Source organism: Coregonus lavaretus (genome assembly GCF_964263955.1).
Source record: "Coregonus lavaretus genome assembly, contig: HAP1_SCAFFOLD_1361, whole genome shotgun sequence".
NCBI lineage: Eukaryota > Metazoa > Chordata > Actinopteri > Salmoniformes > Salmonidae > Coregonus > Coregonus lavaretus.
The window spans coordinates 99,819-118,387 of NW_028164592.1; the positions used below are offsets into that span (position 1 = coordinate 99,819).

The following is an 18,569-nucleotide window of genomic DNA, read 5'->3' on the forward strand; positions in this document are numbered from 1 at the left end:
CTACAGTCTTCTGATCTGACCTGCTGGGTCATATCTCAATAACCAAGCAACAATAACCCAACACCCAGCATCCATAACCCAGCAGTTTTTAAAGAAAACAACCCAGCTAAGTGACCCAACGCCTGCAACCCAACATTTGGGTCAACCAAACAACCCAGTATTGTTTAGAGTGTGGGGACAGGTGTAGACACCTTTCAGATCATCCTGATCCCAGCTTTCTTTAATACAGCCCATACAGTAGCTGTGTCCACAGGCAGTAGTCACCGGATCCTTCAGTGGATCCAGACAGACGGAGCAACAGAACAGTTCTAGATTGTCAGCCATTTTAGTGCTTTCACCTGAAGGTTGAGCAACAGGGTGTCAAAAATGACTTTCTGTTTCTTGGAACTCTACACCAGAGGACAGGGAGTGGCTTCCTCTTGACTGTGTACTCTGTATCTACAGGTTTTTGGGGGATGGAAGTCAAGCTAAGAAGATGACGTTGCATACAGCTGTGTCCACAGGGAATAGTAACTGGATCCTTTGGTAGATCCAGACAGCAGAGTGGATATTTTAAAAGGGCCTCTGCAATGTCCATACAACAAACTGCACAGCAGAGTATCAGAGATAACTTTAATTTCTTTGAAAGTCTGAGTGGTGGGGGAGGCCTTTTAGATCTGTTTGGAGACGTTAGTCCTGGATGGATGCACTGAGGTATATAGGGATGGAAGCCATAGTGACGTGTAACCAAATATAAGGTTGTGGTAAAACATTACAACGTTTTAAAGGTTCCATAAATGTACAGTGACCTATTCAGAAGCCACAGTGGTGAATGATGAATATGTCAAATCAAAAGTTTTATTTCATTTTCAGTCATGTAAAATGATCATAAATTGTAAAGAAACATGTGGATGCAGTGGGGTGCAAATACCTCTGTAGAATTAATTAAGCGAGAAATGGCGGTGGAAACGGCTTTATGGACAAATATTGATATAATAACCATCATATTGAAGTAAACTTGGAGTCACACGATGATATGTGGTGTGGTCCTCCCACTACGACTCAGGAAACCATGCAGTTTATTAAGCTACAGATGAAATAAGTTATGCTGAACTTCACAGGGTGGTGAAAGTTCACAGTGAAGAGCTTGATGCTCCTTTCCAATAAATATCGAGGGTCTTTTTGTCCATAATAATGTCATCATGTAGGTAGCCTGTCCAGAGTGGGCACGTTCACTATATAATGCACAACCAAATCTGACAAAACCATCAGTAGAGTTGAAAATGTGATGGAAACCCATTTAACAGAACGTTTTTAACCGGTACATGGGAATTTAACTGCAAAAATATATTAGTATTTTCTAAAATATATATTTGTATGTGCATTTCGTCATCACGTGGTCCTCTGTAGCTCGGCTGGTAGAGCACGGCGCTTGTAATGCCAAGGTAGTGGGTTCGATCCCCGGGACCACCCATACACCAAAAAAAATTATGCACTTGTATTGTAAATAAGAACATAATATGTTTAAGTGGCTCCAAAATGACACATTACATTATTTACCATTCAATTCTATTGGGCACAACATCATCTGAAACACAACCGAAACACACTGCAAATGCATCCAACAAGAGTCCCAAGCTTGATGTAGTCATAGCCTGCTAGGAATATGGGACCAAATACTAAACTTTTGACAAAGTGTAATACACTATAAGTGAATTTGTCCAAATACTTATGACACCTACATATGGAGGGCCTAGATAAATACAGTATATTTATTTCTAAACAGTAAAACAGACATGAATGAAAATACCCTCAAATAAAAGGTGACATTCTGTACTGTCGCCTCATATAAAACATTTAATATCAAACCTAAAATGCTGGAGTATAGAGCCAAATTCAAAGTTTAATATATTAAAAAACCAAGGGTGGGTCAAAATTATTCAATAAAACAACTTGGCCATGAAGAAGTTTCAGTAGATTAGGAACTGCTTCCTATAAAGCTATGTGGAGTATAATGTAGCTGGACATTGTAAAGTCTGCTTCCTATAAAGCTATGTGGAGTATAATGTAGCTGGACATTGTAAAGTCTGCTTCCTATAAAGCTATGTGGAGTATAATGTAGCTGGACATTGTAAAGTCTGCTTCCTATAAAGCTATGTGGTGTATAATGTAGCTGGACATTGTAAAGTCTGCTTCCTATAAAGCTATGTGGAGTATAATGTAGCTGGACATTGTAAAGTCTGCTTCCTATAAAGCTATGTGGTGTATAATGTAGCTGGACATTGTAAAGTCTGCTTCCTATAAAGCTATGTGGAGTATAATGTAGCTGGACATTGTCAAGTCTGCTTCCTATAAAGCTATGTGGAGTATAATGTAGCTGGACATTGTAAAGTCTGCTTCCTATAAAGCTATGTGGAGTATAATGTAGCTGGACATTGTCAAGTCTGCTTCCTATAAAGCTATGTGGAGTATAATGTAGCTGGACATTGTAAAGTCTGCTTCCTATAAAGCTATGTGGAGTATAATGTAGCTGGACATTGTAAAGTCTGCTTCCTATAAAGCTATGTCTTCCTATAAAGCTATGTGGAGTATAATGTAGCTGGACATTGTCAAGTCTGCTTCCTATAAAGCTATGTGGTGTATAATGTAGCTGGACATTGTAAAGTCATACACACAATTATATTACTTCTTATTGACATTTAACCTGGGAATGAAAATTTAAGCAATTAATGTACAAACATGTCTAAAACAAATCCTGCAACAAAGGACCAGGTGTGAATGTTCTGGGGGGTCTAAGTCTACCCCTAACCAGTTTGAATACACTGTTTGATTTCACCCCCAGACCCCAAAACACACCCCATTCAAAACAGTTTCAACAGCCCCCCACCCGATGCAACTCAATATTAAGAAGGCATACAGTCAGTGTACAGACCAATGCACTACCCCCAGGATCACAACAAGCCCCTCACACATTGGACCACACACACACACAATGTGAATGGAAATATATTATTATATTTTCTATATATTACAATCACAAGAAAGGGTGTTGGTTATTTTAGTTTTCCAAGTAACATTTCTTGGACATGTCCTTACTTTAAAAATAAGCATGTTTGGTCTTGTTTGAATCAGCCCAATTCTCTGGTTATAAATAAAATAACCATGATTGGCAGAATGTTTAATTCACATCTCTGGCTATTAATAGATTGTGGAACTATGAAAAATAGGGAATAATGTTCCCAACACACCCACCTCACAGTTCCTACACAGACCCTGAGGCACCATGCAGGTCTGACACCAGAGGAGGCTGGTGGGGGGAGCTATAGGAGGATGGGCTCATTGTAATGGCTGGAATGGAATCAATGGAACGTATCAAACACAAACACATGAAACCACATGTTGGACTGAGTTCCATTTATTCCATTCCAGACATCACAATGAGCCTGTCCTGCTATAGCTCCTCCCACCAGACTCCACTGCCTGACAACCATTCTATTGTCTTGAGGACTTTACAACCATTTGGTCTGATCAAAGACCAGGACACCCTTTCAAATAGATACATCCTCTCAGCCTTGATGACTAAACTAATCAAAGACTAACACACACACACACACCACAGTAATCTGATCATGGTGACTCCACAGTAATAACATTTATAACTCATAAGTCACCAGGTGTGATTTACCTTTTGACAGATGAAACCCTACATCAACTACTAATGACTTATGGGAGGAAGTGAGCATTTAACATATTAAGATATAATACATGGATACTTCCTTTGTGTGTTGTACTTAGTCAATTGAAAATGTGCTTAAAGTTTTGAAAAAACAGCCTTTTTGATGATCTGTTTTGAGTTTTGTATTAAGAGTTGTGAAATTCTACCACATACTTGTGAAAATAGTACAAAAGTGATTATAAAATCTATAATACATGGATACTTCCTTAAATGTACTTATTTTGTGTTATGCAGTTATGTTATTGAAACAGAATAAGTCTAATGAGAGAATAAATAAGTCAAGTCCAACCATTACCTCTCTCCTCTTTCACATCCCTCTATCATCACTCCATGGGTGTGTCCCAATAATCTCTCCTTCCTCCTGAAGTGTAGCATTCCTTCACTACTCCTCTCAAATGTAAAAGCATTGGATTGGTGTTGGCATGGGGTAGAGGGAGTTTACATATACCAGTCATTTCCTTTTACATACATGAAGGGAAGCGGACAAGTTCACACTTAGAAAGGAGATAATAGTTCCACACCTCATGTGTCCTGATAACTACAGGAATGGAACCATATTGAGGTTGTCTACTTTCTATACGGTTTGAGGGGAGAGAGAGAGAGAGACAGAGACAGAGACAGAGAGAGAGAGGCAGTGAGAGAGAGAGCGAGAGAGAGAGAGAGCGAGAGAGAGAGAGAGAGGCAGAGAGAGAGAGAGAGAGAGAGAGAGAGAGAGAGAGAGAGAGAGAGAGAGAGAGAGAGAGAGAGAGAGAGAGAGAGAGACAGAGACAGAGACAGAGACAGAGAGAGAGAGAGAGAGAGAGAGAGAGAGAGAGAGAGAGAGAGAGAGAGAGAGAGAGAGAAGTGAGAGAGACAGAGACAGAGACAGAGAGAGAGAGAGAGAGAGAGAGAGAGAGAGAGAGAGAGAGCGAGAGAGAGAGAGAGCGAGAGGGAGAGAGAGAGGCAGAGAGAGAGAGAGAGAGAGAGACAGAGAGAGAGAGAGGCAGAGAGAGAGTGAGAGAGAGAGGGAAGTGAGAGAGAGAGAGACAGAGACAGAGACAGAGAGAGAGGCAGAGAGAGAGAGAGGCAGAGAGAGAGAGAGAGGCAGAGAGAGAGTGAGAGAGAGAGGAAGTGAGAGAGAGAGAGACAGAGACAGAGAGAGAGACAGAGACAGAGACAGAGACAGAGACAGAGACAGAGAGAGACAGAGAGAGAGACAGAGACAGAGACAGAGAGACAGAGAGACAGAGACAGAGACAGAGACAGAGAGAGAGAGAGAGAGAGAGAGAGAGAGAGAGAGAGAGGACAGAGACAGAGACAGAGACAGAGACAGAGACAGAGACAGAGAGAGAGAGAGAGAGAGAGAGAGAGAGAGAGAGAGAGAGAGAGAGAGAGAGAGAGAGAGAGAGAGAGAGAGAGAGAGAGAGAGAGAGAGAGAGAGAGAGAGAGAGAGAGAGAGAGAGAGAGAGAGGACATCAGGTAAAGTTCTGGAGATGAGGGAATATGTGTGCAGAAAGAAACCCTCCAGTATGGTTAACCCCAGTTAGGCCCAGTATGGACTATCAATACAAGTGACCATTTAGAATGTGACCCAGTTCAATGGGTCTTAACAGAACTGGGGGATGTCAGCCATGAAGTTGTATAAACACAACTGGAATATAATTTGTTTGTGATTCATTGTTAATGGATTTTCCATTAGGAACACAGGGGGAAAACCTAACACAACAACACACATAACACACAACCAATAAAAACAAAGGGGGAGGAAACCACTAAAGTCATTACCATATTGTCATTTTCTAACGACAGGGAGAAAACATGTAAAATCTAGAAGACTACTTTAGATCTGGTCAGAAGAAGCCTAGTGCACTACGTAGGGAACAGGGTGAGATTTGGGCCAGAGACAGTAACTCCTGGATGGAAATCTTCATTCTAATGACAGTGAGCAAATCTCCACCCTATTCCCTATGTAGTGCACTACTTTAGATCTGGTCAGAAGTAGCCTAGTGCACTACGTAGGGAACAGGGTGTCATTTGGGCCAGAGTCAGTAACTCCCCTGGGTATGAATTGTCTCTCTATCTTATCTGTCTTCTATATGATGTTCTCCTCTCCTCCTCTCTTCTCTCCTCTATTCACTCTATTCTACCATCCACACCACATGCCAGCTTCAACACAATCCATTTACAAGTTAAAGACACACCTTGGAATAAATAGCAAAGGAAAACTACTACTAGATGAATTTTTTATTTCCCATCACCATGAATCATATTTAATAACTGAACAGTAGCAGACCTAACTTCATCTGTTCCTGACTCTAGATAGTGGATTAAAAAGACCATCAATCTCCAATGATATTAAAGTACAATTCTGAACATTACTGATATACTGAGTGGCAAGTCAAGATATCTGCTGGGTTTTTATTGTTGGGTTAATAGCACCACCTGCTGGACAGGTTTAATGTTGCTTGACTGAGCAGTATGGGAGAATAAAAGATGCCAAACTTAGGGTCGGTTTCCCGGACATCTCCATTGAACATGCTTTTTAGTCTAGGACTAGGCTTCATCTGTGTCCGGGAAACCGGCCCATATAGTTCAATTAGCAAGTAAGTAACACTACCTGTTCCATGATACTGAGGAAAATGACATTGAGACAGAGAACCAATGGAGAAAACATTTCAATGGTTCTGAATGACAACCAACATACATTAACAGCATACATCATGATTAATGTAAATGTAGCCAATTAAAACATTGCATTTGATAAAAATATGTTATTACGTTTTAATTACACTCTGAAGATTATATCAGTCAGACAAAAATAATTGTACAGAAAAACAGAGTATTATATCTGGGTACCATCACCACCAGCATGACTAGTATCTATGTGGACCCTACTACAGTTTAACCAGCTCAGCTATAGACTACACCAGCATGACTAGTATCTATGTGGACCCTACTACAGTTTAACCAGCTCAGCTATAGACTACACCAGCATGACTAGTATCTATGTGGACCCTACTACAGTTTAACCAGCTCAGCTATAGACTACACCAGCATAACTAGTATCTATGTGGACCCTACTACAGTTTAACCAGCTCAGCTATAGACTACACCAGCATGACTAGTATCTATGTGGACCCTACTACAGTTTAACCAGCTCAGCTATAGACTACACCAGCATGACTAGTATCTATGTGGACCCTACTACAGTTTAACCAGCTCAGCTATAGACTACACCAGCATGACTAGTATCTATGTGGACCCTACTACAGTTTAACCAGCTCAGCTATAGACTACACCAGCATGACTAGTATCTATGTGGACCCTACTACAGTTTAACCAGCTCAGCTATAGACTACACCAGCATGACTAGTATCTATGTGGACCCTACTACAGTTTAACCAGCTCAGCTATAGACTACACCAGCATGACTAGTATCTATGTGGACCCTACTACAGTTTAACCAGCTCAGCTATAGACTACACCAGCATGACTAGTATCTATGTGGACCCTACTACAGTTTAACCAGCTCAGCTATAGACTACACCAGCATGACTAGTATCTATGTGGACCCTACTACAGTTTAACCAGCTCAGCTATAGACTACACCAGCATGACTAGTATCTATGTGGACCCTACTACAGTTTAACCAGCTCAGCAGTACCATAGACCCTAAACCCAGGATAGAGGGGCTGAGTGAATGTGGTCTGGACTCTGTGGAGGAGGGTCATTGTGTCAGAGACACTGTAGAAGGACAGAGTACCTGCCTTGTGATCCAGGTCCACTCCTACTCTGGAGGACTGAGGGCCTGATACTTTAGTCCCAACATTATTGTGTATGAAACAATAACCACCTCTAGAGCACTCTAACCTCCAGGACTTGTCATTGTGTCCAAATCTACCATCTGTCCCTGTTCTGCTGATGTCTTTATATGAGACTGCTGTAACAACCCACTCCCCACTCCACTCCACCTCCCAGTAACAGCGTCCAGACAGACCCTCTCTACACAGAACCTGACAGTAGTTAGTGAATCTGTCTGGATGATCAGGATATGGTTGTTCTTGGCCTGTAAGTGTCACCTTTCTGTTCCCTTCAGACAGAGAGAGGAGTGTGCCTGCTGTGTTTGGGTCCAGTGTGAGCTGACAGGAATCTGGGAGAAGAGCAGAGCAGAGACCAATGAGGGGAGTTAGAACAATAAGTGAAGTCAGATACTGTATCTACCCTGTCTTTGATTAGAGCACAGCAGAGATCAAATCAGAGAAATATGAGGAGTCAGATAGATACCCAGTCTTTGATTAGATCTACTATTGCTATATATTTCTAGAGGGATTGTTAGGAGTGTCAGTAAAAAGAGACTGTTAGTTACTTCAGAATAAAGAGACTCACATTGTAAGAACTGTTCTCTGGTCTTGGGCTCTGGAGGCAGTACAACATCCACTATATTCACTACAGACACACAAACACATTCACAGAGAGAGGGAATGTTATCATCATACCATATTCCACATGTATATGACTAGTAGGGAACTTTCAATGGTCTAAAGTTGATGTTCTTATTATTTTCAACACACCTGTAGAGGAGATCTTGGTCCATTCTCCTTTAAGGACGTCTTCTAGTTTCTCTCTCAGTTCAGACACAGTCTTACTCACATCTCCAAAGTACTGAAGAGGACGGACAACGATGCTGGGTAAGTCTGAAGATACACTGGTACTGGAGAGAGACTGATAACTCTGGGGGGAGAGAGAGAGAGAGAGAGAGAGAGAGGGAGCAGAACCAAATGATTGAGAGTTTCACATTGAGTTTTAATTTCACATATCACATGTATCAAGGCAGTTGAGTTACCTGGAGGAAATGGATGTGATCCTCTGTGTGTGAGAGCTGCTCCAGCTCAGTGCTTCTCTTCCTCAGCTCAGCTATCTCCTGCTCCAGTTGCTCCAGGAGTCCTTCAGCTTGACTCACTTGAGCCTTCTCTTGGTCTCTGATCAGCTCCTTCACCTCAGAGCGCCTTCTCTCAATGGAGCGGATCAGCTCAGTAAAGATCTTATCACTGTCCTCCACTGCTGCCTGTGCAGAGCGCTGTTAAGAGAGAGAGAGAGAGAGAGAGAGAGAGAGAGAGAGAGAGAGAGAGAGAGAGAGAGAGAGAGAGAGAGAGAGAGAGAGAGAGAGAGAGAGAGAGAGAGAGAGAAGAGAGAGAGAGAGAGAGAGAGAGAGAGAGAGAGAGAGACACTTGTCTCACTTTAATGAGCCATCCTCATTACACTAACACCCCCCCTCCTAACAACACATTGCGTGCCACCACAACCTCCACACAATCACATTATCCAGTACCCAACACCACAGTACAATACACCAACCAGCACCACATTCCAACCGTCCATCCAACCCCTCCTCTCCAGCCGTACAGACAGCCCCCCTGAGCCCCCATACCTCCTGAAACATCTCCACACTGTTGATCATTTTGTACAACTCAAACTCAACCCTAAGGCGTCAACAGTAATGGCATTACCCTGGCAACACAGAAAAAACATGATGAACAGTCTGTCATTGCAGAAAACGGACACCCCTCCCCAACTCCCAGGTCAACCCGAGCCAACCAGCTATTGGTGTCCAGGGCTCCATGTAATACCCTCCACTGGACGACCCCTGACCTTTCCAGCACTGGGAGCTTATAGAGCACCCTCCACCTATACCCTGCCATGCTCTCAGCCCCCACAACCCCCTGCCACTGATGCCCCTTCACTCCCACTAAGCTCAGAGTGTTAAAAGTCAGTAAGTCCTCCAGACTCTCCTGCCAGTCCCCAGTCTCTGCTGTCACTTGCAGTGGTGGAAACGGTGGTGGCCCCTCCTCAGGCTGCTCCAGCCCTCAGTACTGCAGCATAGAAATCAGAGACCCCTGCTGTATTGAGTCTCTCCTGCCGCATGATGAAGAGCTGCTGATCCAGCCCCAAACCACCAGCCCTCCTCAACAGAGTACATGCTGGTTCCCTCCAGCCCACCTCCGTACGGTACAGTAGCCTCTGTGCTGCTGAGTCAGAACGCTGCCACCCTGACCAGAAAAAAATTCACTAACTTGCGCTGCAGGTCCACAAGCAGACCACCGGGGGCGTTGAGAATGGCCAATTTAAGCCATAGAGAGGATGCCACCAAGTTGTTGATGATCAGCACCGCCCCTCTGTATGCCACTTGGGAGATGAGCCACCTCCACTTCGTCAGCCTCGACACCACCGCTTGTGACACTCCTTCCCAGTTCTTCCTATCCCAACCCTCAAACTATTCTCCAGGGCCTGTAGGTTCTGCTCATCCCTAACCAACACAGACGTCATCAGCGTATGCTGACACTGCTATGCCTGTCCCCAACCCTATGCCTGGCTCCCACACTCCCTGTAGCCTCCTGCGTAGCAGGCCCAGAAAGGGCTCAATAACAAGAGTGTATAGCTGCCCTGACAGAGGGCATCCCTGGTGAATGCCCCTCCCTACCCAGACTGGCCTACTGAGCCCTCCCCACACCTTGACCATACATGAAGCCCCAGCATACGACCGCGACATTACGTGGTCCTCTGTAGCTCAGCTGGTAGAGCACGGCGCTTGTAACGCCTGGGTAGTGGGTTCAATCCCCGGGACCACCCATACACAAAAATATATGCACGCATGACTGTAAGTCGCTTTGGATAAAAGCGTCTGCTAAATGACATTATTATTATTATTATTATTATTATTATTATTATTATTATCCTGTTCTCAGGTTCTGCTCACAGACCATTTTTACATGTGGGTGGTCCCGGGGATCGAACCCACTACCCTGGCATTACAAGCGCCATGCTCTACCAATTGAGCTACAGAGGACCACAGAGTTCTGCCCTTTATAAATCAGAGTACAACTCCACAGCCTCATCTCCCTACAACAGAAGTTACCCACCCATCAGGCTCCCTCATCTCCCCACAACAGAAGTTACCCACCCATCAGGCTCCCTCATCTCCCTACAACAGAAGTTACCCACCCATCAGGCTCCCTCATCTCCCCACAACAGAAGTTACCCACCCATCAGGCTCCCTCATCTCCCCACAACAGAAGTTACCCACCCATCAGGCTCCCTCCTCTCCCCACAACAGAAGTTACCCACCCATCAGGCTCCCTCCTCTCCCCCATAACAGAAGTTACTCCCCCTTCTGCTGTCCCCACCTCTCCCAAAAGCCTTGGAAGTTTGAGCAAAAAGTGACATCTTGGAAGAGCTTGACATGGAATTTCCAATAGGACACCTTTTTTTTTTTTTTTTTTTTTAGTCATTTAGCAGACGCTCTTATCCAGAGCGACTTACAGTTAGTGAATACATATATATATATATATATATATATATATATATATATATATTTATTTTTTTATACTGGCCCCCCGTGGGAAGCGAACCCACAACCCTGGCGTTGCAAACGCCATGCTCTATCAACTGAGCTACATCCCTGCCGGCCATTCCCTCCCCTACCCTGGGCCAATTGTGCGCCGCCCATGAGTCTCCCGGTCACGGATTCGAACCAGGATCTAGTGGCACAGTTAGAACTGTGATGCAGTGCCTTAGACCACTGGGCCACTCAGGAGACCCACCTGCCTGGGCCCTGGTGAAACAGAGAACTGAGCCCTGTACTAGGTGCAGACACATTTTGGAAAGCAAAGACAAGGTCATTGATTTTGGCTCTAACCACTAACAACCTACCCTTACACACCTCTTTTGCTACCCCTGCACTAAGATTTGTGCCATGGCTCAGCACCTGCGCCCCCTTCCACCAGAACCCCAATACACTTCATTAATCACATCACTGTGTGTCTCTTGCAAAAAAATCACGTTTAAATGTTTTTGGCCGAAAATCACCACAATCAGAAACCAGTAGAGAAGCCCATAAAGCCGCCATGCCAGAAAAAACCATCCATTTAAGCAGATTCTGAAGACATGCCCTTAAGAACCCATGACCCATTTTCTCAGCCTATACCGCTTCCTGGGTGAGAGGACACTAAACCCCTCATTCTTCATCTTGTGTTGTACTGACCTTCCAAACCTTCCAGGATCAATCAAATAAGACTCCAGCAGAACCTTCATTTTCCCCTTTAGTCTCCATCAGGAACCTAGAAAGTTCTCTCACCGTATGTACTGGGCCCTCAGCCTGACTGGCTGTCAGCTCTGGATCCAATGAGCCGTCTGAAAACGAGACCGCCTTGTCCTCCGCTCCCGCAGACTCACCTCCCCCCTCTTCCTCCTCCTCCATTGGCACGGTACCGTCCTCCTCCTTCCCAGTCTCTGCCCCCCTGCACTTCCCCCATGATCAGTGCCTCTTCCCCAATGACAGGCAATATTTCCTGGAATGAGCCCACCAAGCCTTCGCCTACCGGAGTCTCCGTTACTACAGAAACCTGCCTCAGCTCATGTAGCCCAGCTGCAACCCTCCCCACCACCGCTTTCTCCACGGCCTGCGCACCACCACTTGGCCATGCACTACTCTCCTCCTTCCTGGTACCACCACCACTTGACCCTGCTCTACTCTCCTCCCTCCTGGTACCACCACCACTTGACCCTGCTCTACTCTCCTCCTTCCTGGTACCACCACCACTTGACCCTGCTCTACTCTCCTCCCTCCTGGTACCACCACCACTTGACCCTGCTCTACTCTCCTCCCTCCTGGTACCACCACCACTTGACCCTGCTCTACTCTCCTCCTTCCTGGTACCACCACCACTTGACCCTGCTCTACTCTCCTCCTTCCTGATACCACCACCACTTGACCCTGCTCTACTCTCCTCCTTCCTGGTACCACCACCACCACTTGACCCTGCTCTACTCTCCTCCCTCCTGGTACCACCACCACTTGACCCTGCTCTACTCTCCTCCCTCCTGGTACCACCACCACTTGACCCTGCTCTACTCTCCTCCCTCCTGGTACCACCACCACTTGACCCTGCTCTACTCTCCTCCCTCCTGGTACCACCACCACTTGACCCTGCTCTACTCTCCTCCCTCCTGGTACCCCTGCCATTTATTTTGCAATTCTGAGTAATCACTACTTTAGTAAGGATTAGTAAGGAAAAACACTTTATTCAGTCCTACTGCAGTTGCTTAATAATTCCAATAGATGGCAGCATAAGACCATGAATGACATTTCAGAAGATTCATTTAGTTCTCTCCCTGGATACACCACCACTCCCCCTCACAGGAAAACTCCTCCTGCCTGAGCTTTTTACTGTCCCTTTCCACACTGCTAACGCAAGAGGAAGGACTGAAAACACATTACTGTGAAGTAATATAATGATGAGTCATGTTTATTATTACCTGTTTTTATGGTCATGTTTTGAAATTATACTTCATTACTATAATGATTATCAATAAGCCTAAACATTAATTCAGTCACCTCTGGTCAACAAAAACGTATTTTCCTAGTACATTAATTGTCAATTTCATCAACCAGCATCGAGCACTCTGCCTTCTCACGCAAGCGAGGGGCATGTTGAGGTAAATATGCTAACCGCAACGGTTGCATTATGTAATTTATTGGTGGGCTGGAAGATGCAGTGTTTTTTCTTTTCTATTCAGAGGCTATTTACTCCCAATATGAGATAATTTTATATAGAAGGTTTTTATAATGCATGTTTACTAGGGTTGAGGTTAGCGCATCTGAGTAGGGATTATTTGGGTTCAATACCTGTCCTACATATCAATCATATTGCTGCTTGTAGCCTATAACTGATGATCCCCACACTAGAAACACCGAAAACTATATGTGCTAGCAAACCCTGTGTTCCACCCCTCCCCTGTGTAACCTTGAAGTTTGTTAAGAAACAAACACTTGTCTACGAAAAGAGACATGTTTAACAGATTCCGCTTGGCACCCAGCCGAGAGCACACGAAAACCACTTGCAAATTTACCAAAACTAACCAACTACTTGCGGTCTGTTCGTAAGTAATAAACGGAGGCAGATTAGCCACCACAACTCTTATCGAAAGAGGCGACATCTACACCAACACACCCCTCACAAAAATCCCACTGACAACAAGACAAACCTTTTTCATTACCACAACCACCGCCTTGTTCATTCTGGATGCAGTGTGCAGATGTTCCGCTCCAACCTGTTCGCCGACCATGAGCAAAACTTCCTCCACACCTTTCTCCGGAACGCACCCGAAGCGACAGCGTTTCTTCTCCACTCGGTTGAGGCCATCACGCCGCCCTAACAAACTACCCCTACTCCCCCCTCAACTCTAAACGATAAACAGTGGAAACCAATAAACAAACCCTCCACCATCAGAAAATACATTCAGAAAATACGCAAGAACCAAAAGAAAAAAGAATAGTAGCCCTCCTCACGAACCACAATCTCTCACACAACCAACTTCTTCTTCTATGATATAATGGCGGTCCACAAACCAACGTTAAAGGTGCATGCCGCCACCTACTGTGCTGGAGTGTGTGGTCAATCACGGTTTCCAACATTTCTAATTCCTCCTACCTAACGCAGTACTTCTGAGAAAATAAAGAAGAGCCCCACTAACTTCTAATAGACCCTCCCCCATCCCCAAAATCCCTTCCAAACCCCCCCAACCCCGTCCAACCTCAATGACCCTACACTTCAATCTTTCCCTCTCTTCAACATACTTACAACAATATAACAACACATGCTCCACCGTTTCATCGACCGTACCTTCCAGACACAAACCATTCCCATGCTTGCCAACCAGATGTAATGACGAGTTCAATGTACAATGTCCTAAGCACAATCGAGTTAACACCACATCTTCCTTCCTAATCTGACTTTTGAATCTTGGTCCATCGACCTTTCTGTAAAACTGTAAACTATTCATATAAATGCCGGCATTTGTGCTCAGATTACCATCTCTTCTGCCACACATCTATCAAAATGGCTCTGATCTTACATTTGGCCTCACCTCTACCCAGTGGAACATTAATATCAATCAATCAGCACATCAAATTCAGGAACGTAAACGCCTGCTCCTGTGAGCCCACTATCTGGGTCCTTGGATCCATCTGTGAAAAGCATTAAAAAAGCATGAAAACTTTTACCAATGTAATTGTCAATTAGTTTCACTATATCACTGACTTCTGACCAATCTTTCCTTTTCTCTACCAAGGTTAGATCAACAACAGGGTCTGGGAGTAACCATGGAGGAACATCCCCTATCACCACAGAAGGGCCAACCTCCAACTTCCTCAAACCACTCTCATCAGCAAGCTTTCCAACTGTCCAACCAAAACCACTGCCTTGTCTACTAGTATATTCCCAACAGTCATCTAGAACAGTAGCAGTGGGATGCTCAACCTCACAGCCTTTCAACCCAATAAGATAATGACCATTTTTTACGTTGTATATCCAAAGGCATCTCTCCTGCCTCCACCAGTAAGGCACATACAGATGTTGATTTAAATGCACCAGTACATATCCTTAAAGCTATATACTGGATTCTGTCCAGCTTCTGAAGCCAAGTTTTGCCTTGTTCGATAAACTATACACCAGTAATCAATTGTCGTCCTGATCAGAGCTCTATAAATATCCATCAACAATTGTCTGTCAGCACCCTATTCATAACCAGAGACCCACACAACCAACTACCGCGAAAGTTAATGAATGAGAGAGACAGAGACATCGTTACAACACTGTACATAGCCATAATATAACGGTTCTTCTTCTTTGGAGTTTAACGGCGGTTGGCATCCAATATGTTGCATTACCGCCCCCAACTGGACTATAATATAAATCCATTATACTTTGTGACACAAAATGGGAAAAGGGGAAATTATAATAATACAGAAAAACACCCTTCCAACTAACCCTACTCATTAAAAACCCACTACCCCATTCCACTACTTTGACCCTATCTGCTCCTGCACCATGCCAACGGCCTGGGAGGACAGGAAACCACAACTCAACACACCCTGTAACTCTTCTGAAGTCAAATCTTGTATGCCCAAATACTTATCTGCAGCTGCCACCACAACATCTTTTTTCTTTGATTTACGTTCCATTTCTGCGGTACAGTTGATAACCATTGCTATGAACTCTAAGAAGCTAACTTTACTGAAGCATATATCACTCGTTGGCCTATCCCTCTGTGCTGGCACAGATCTACTACTCACAGGGATCCTCTCAGGATCTCTCACCCTTGACCCATCCTCCTCTACTTCCTTCACTGTCTCAGCATACGACACCTTCTGCACTACTCTGACTCTAGCCACCTCAACCTGCCTCTCTCGCACCGGACACTTCCGATCCCCAGCAACATGGGCATCCCAACAGTTGACACACATTTGTATCCACCAAAACTACACAATCCTCTATCCCATGCCCTCCTGCACACTTCCCACATCTTTGAATCTCCCTCCTACAAACTGCTGCAACATGACCATAAACGTTGCACCTGAAACAGCACAGTGGATTCGCCACAAAAGCTCTAACAGGATAACTGATATATCCTACCATGACTTTCTCTGTTAAAGACTCATAACTCAAAAGGACTGACAGTGACTCCTCTGTTTCACCACGCTCACCACCGGGTCTGTGTTGCACCAAACGGCGGGAATCACAAACACCAGCAGTCTTCAACCTTAATTGCTCCACTTCTACACTTAACGCTACCCCAGAAATCACTCCTTTCAATGGTGCCCTGTTCCTAAGAGCAAAGCAAGAAACAGATCTTGACCCAAGTTGCGTGACACGGAGCGCCCACTCCCTCTGGTCAGAAGAAACACAAACAAATATCACAAGTCCATTACAGGTTACCTTCACTGATTCAACTGCACCCAACTTCTTTCCCACCCACCCTGAAACCACAAATGGATCTGCCAAAAGGTATGGATCCACTTTCTACAAAAATGTAATTCCTACTGCACCAGATTCTTCTTTATCATGTCCATTGATGCCAGGCTCTGGTTCTGAGCTCATCACCACACCTTCTACCTCACTTAACTTTCCCTCATTCATTTCCATTTCACCTCCTGAACTCGGTCTGACTCACTCTGTTTTCACTTGAATTATAACATTTGAAATGTCTCTATTACTTTGAAATGTTTGTGAGTGTAACGTTTACTGTTAATTTCTGATCATTGATTTCACTTTTGTTTATTGTTTATTTAACCTGCTTTGGTAATGTAACATGTTTCCCATGTCAATAAAGCCCATTTAATTGAATTGAGAGAGAGTGAGTGAGAGAGAGAGAGCTCTGTTAATGTATAGCGGACATGAGTCACTCATGGTTACTCAAGGTTATGTGATGAGGTAGCCCCACTTGTGACTTTAAGACAGCCTGTTCCCAACAGTGGGGCCAGTGGGATTGGATAGGGGCATCTCTCTCTCTCTGACTGGAAGAGAGAAGTGAAATTGTGTCTCCTCTGGTCAACAATACTCACCTTGAGAGACTCCACAGCCTGTTGGAGCTCCTTCAGCTCCTTCTCTCTCTCCTGGAATCTCTGCTGGACGTTCTGCTGACTCATCCCCAGCTGCCTCTGTGGAGAATCACTCTTCAATGAGCTATCAAGCTTTATTTGTCCAGTAGATCAATATTATAGTAATGGGACATAGGGCCCATAGAAGATAGGGATTAATATGTTGAGGAAGAGTCTGTGTGAAATTATATTATTATGTTGTTATGTGAATGATTATAGTTTTAACAGTGCACAAAACAGGGGAGCTGATTGGGTGTTTGATAACGAATGATAATGGTGTTTGACTTTAGAAAATTGTGATACATTTGGAGAATCTGGGTTAGCATATCTATATAATCAAGGTTTGTGTTCATATTTGTTCTGCTGAGGATTGATTTCATTTGAATGATCTCATATTCAAACAGCCTTAGTTCCTACTGTAATTATTATTTGTTTATCAGACAGTCACCAACAAGTAGTTCTGGTCTTACCTGTTTCTCAGTCCTCTCTGCTGCAGCTGACACTGTATCATGGCCTTTATGTTCATCCATTGTACACAGATAACAGATACACTGCTGATCGGTACGACAGAAAACCTCCAGCAGTTTGTCATGATGAGAGCAGATCTTCTCCTGTAGTTGTGCGGTGGCTTTGACCAGCTTGTGCTTCTTCAAAGCAGGAGATTCATAGTGAGATTGGTGGTGAGTCTCACAGTAAGAAGCCAAACACGTCAGACAGGACATGAGGGCTTTCCGCTTTCTGGTCCCAGTGCAGACATCACACGCCACATCTCCAGGTCCAGCATAGCAAAGAGCAGGAGGGGGAGCAGCCTGGAGTCCTGTCTTCTTCAGTTTCTCCACCACTTCAGCCAACATGTTATTTTTCCTCAGATTAGGCCTTGGAGTGAAGGTCTGTCTGCACTGAGGACAGCTATAGACCCCTTTCAGAACATCCTGATCCCAGCAGCCCTCAATACAGCTCCTACAGTAACTGTGTCCACAGGCAGTAGTGACCGGCTCCTTCAGTAGATCCAGACAGACAGAACAACAGAACTGGTCCTGGTCGAGCAGAACTCCCTGCTGAGCCATTTGGACAGTTGTTCACTCTCACGTAGACAGACGACACAGAGACTCAGATCAGTTTCGTTTCCTCAGAAGAGAGTTTGTGGCAGGGGGAGGGACTTCCTGGTTCTGTCAGAGGGGTGGGGTTAAAAGGAGGGAGGGAAGGGTTAGAAGAATGGAGGAAGAGAGAGAGGAACTGCATGCAACAGCAAGAGGGAGACAAATAGTTTTGTTCCTAGGTTAGAGGCCTTAACATGGAACAAATTAAATAATGAATCTTAAAATGTGAGTTGTTAGAATATATAAAGGATATCAGTTTCTATGAAGAACATATGTATAATTATTTTAATGACCTTTATAATGCCTTATAATACACTTACTTGTTTAAATTAAGCAATAA

The 18,569-nt window shown here is 44.3% G+C and overlaps 1 protein-coding gene across 3 annotated transcripts in view; it reads right to left on the reverse strand.

Moving 5' to 3' along the window:
* Positions 1 to 18,277, reverse strand: part of LOC311116872 (tripartite motif-containing protein 16-like) — a 51,848-nt gene extending 33,571 nt beyond the window's left edge. Inside the window, exons 1-7 of one of the 3 annotated variants that reach the window (XR_014611519.1) lie at positions 17,600 to 18,270; positions 17,094 to 17,189; positions 8,538 to 8,771; positions 8,266 to 8,425; positions 8,081 to 8,140; positions 7,148 to 7,844; positions 6,093 to 6,588 (exon numbers count right to left, since the gene is read on the reverse strand). Coding sequence is in view for 1 of the 3 variants with exons in the window: in XM_084191899.1 (XP_084048025.1) it covers positions 7,333 to 7,844; positions 8,081 to 8,140; positions 8,266 to 8,425; positions 8,538 to 8,771; positions 17,094 to 17,189; positions 17,600 to 18,196 (1,659 nt within the window). In the remaining 2 variants the exon portion in view is untranslated. Of the gene's footprint in view, positions 1 to 6,092; positions 7,845 to 8,080; positions 8,141 to 8,265; positions 8,426 to 8,537; positions 8,772 to 17,093; positions 17,190 to 17,599 lie in introns of those variants that run through there. The other 2 variants (XR_014611518.1, XM_084191899.1) reach the window with 2 other exon arrangements.
* Between the last annotated feature and the right edge of the window lie 292 nt (positions 18,278 to 18,569).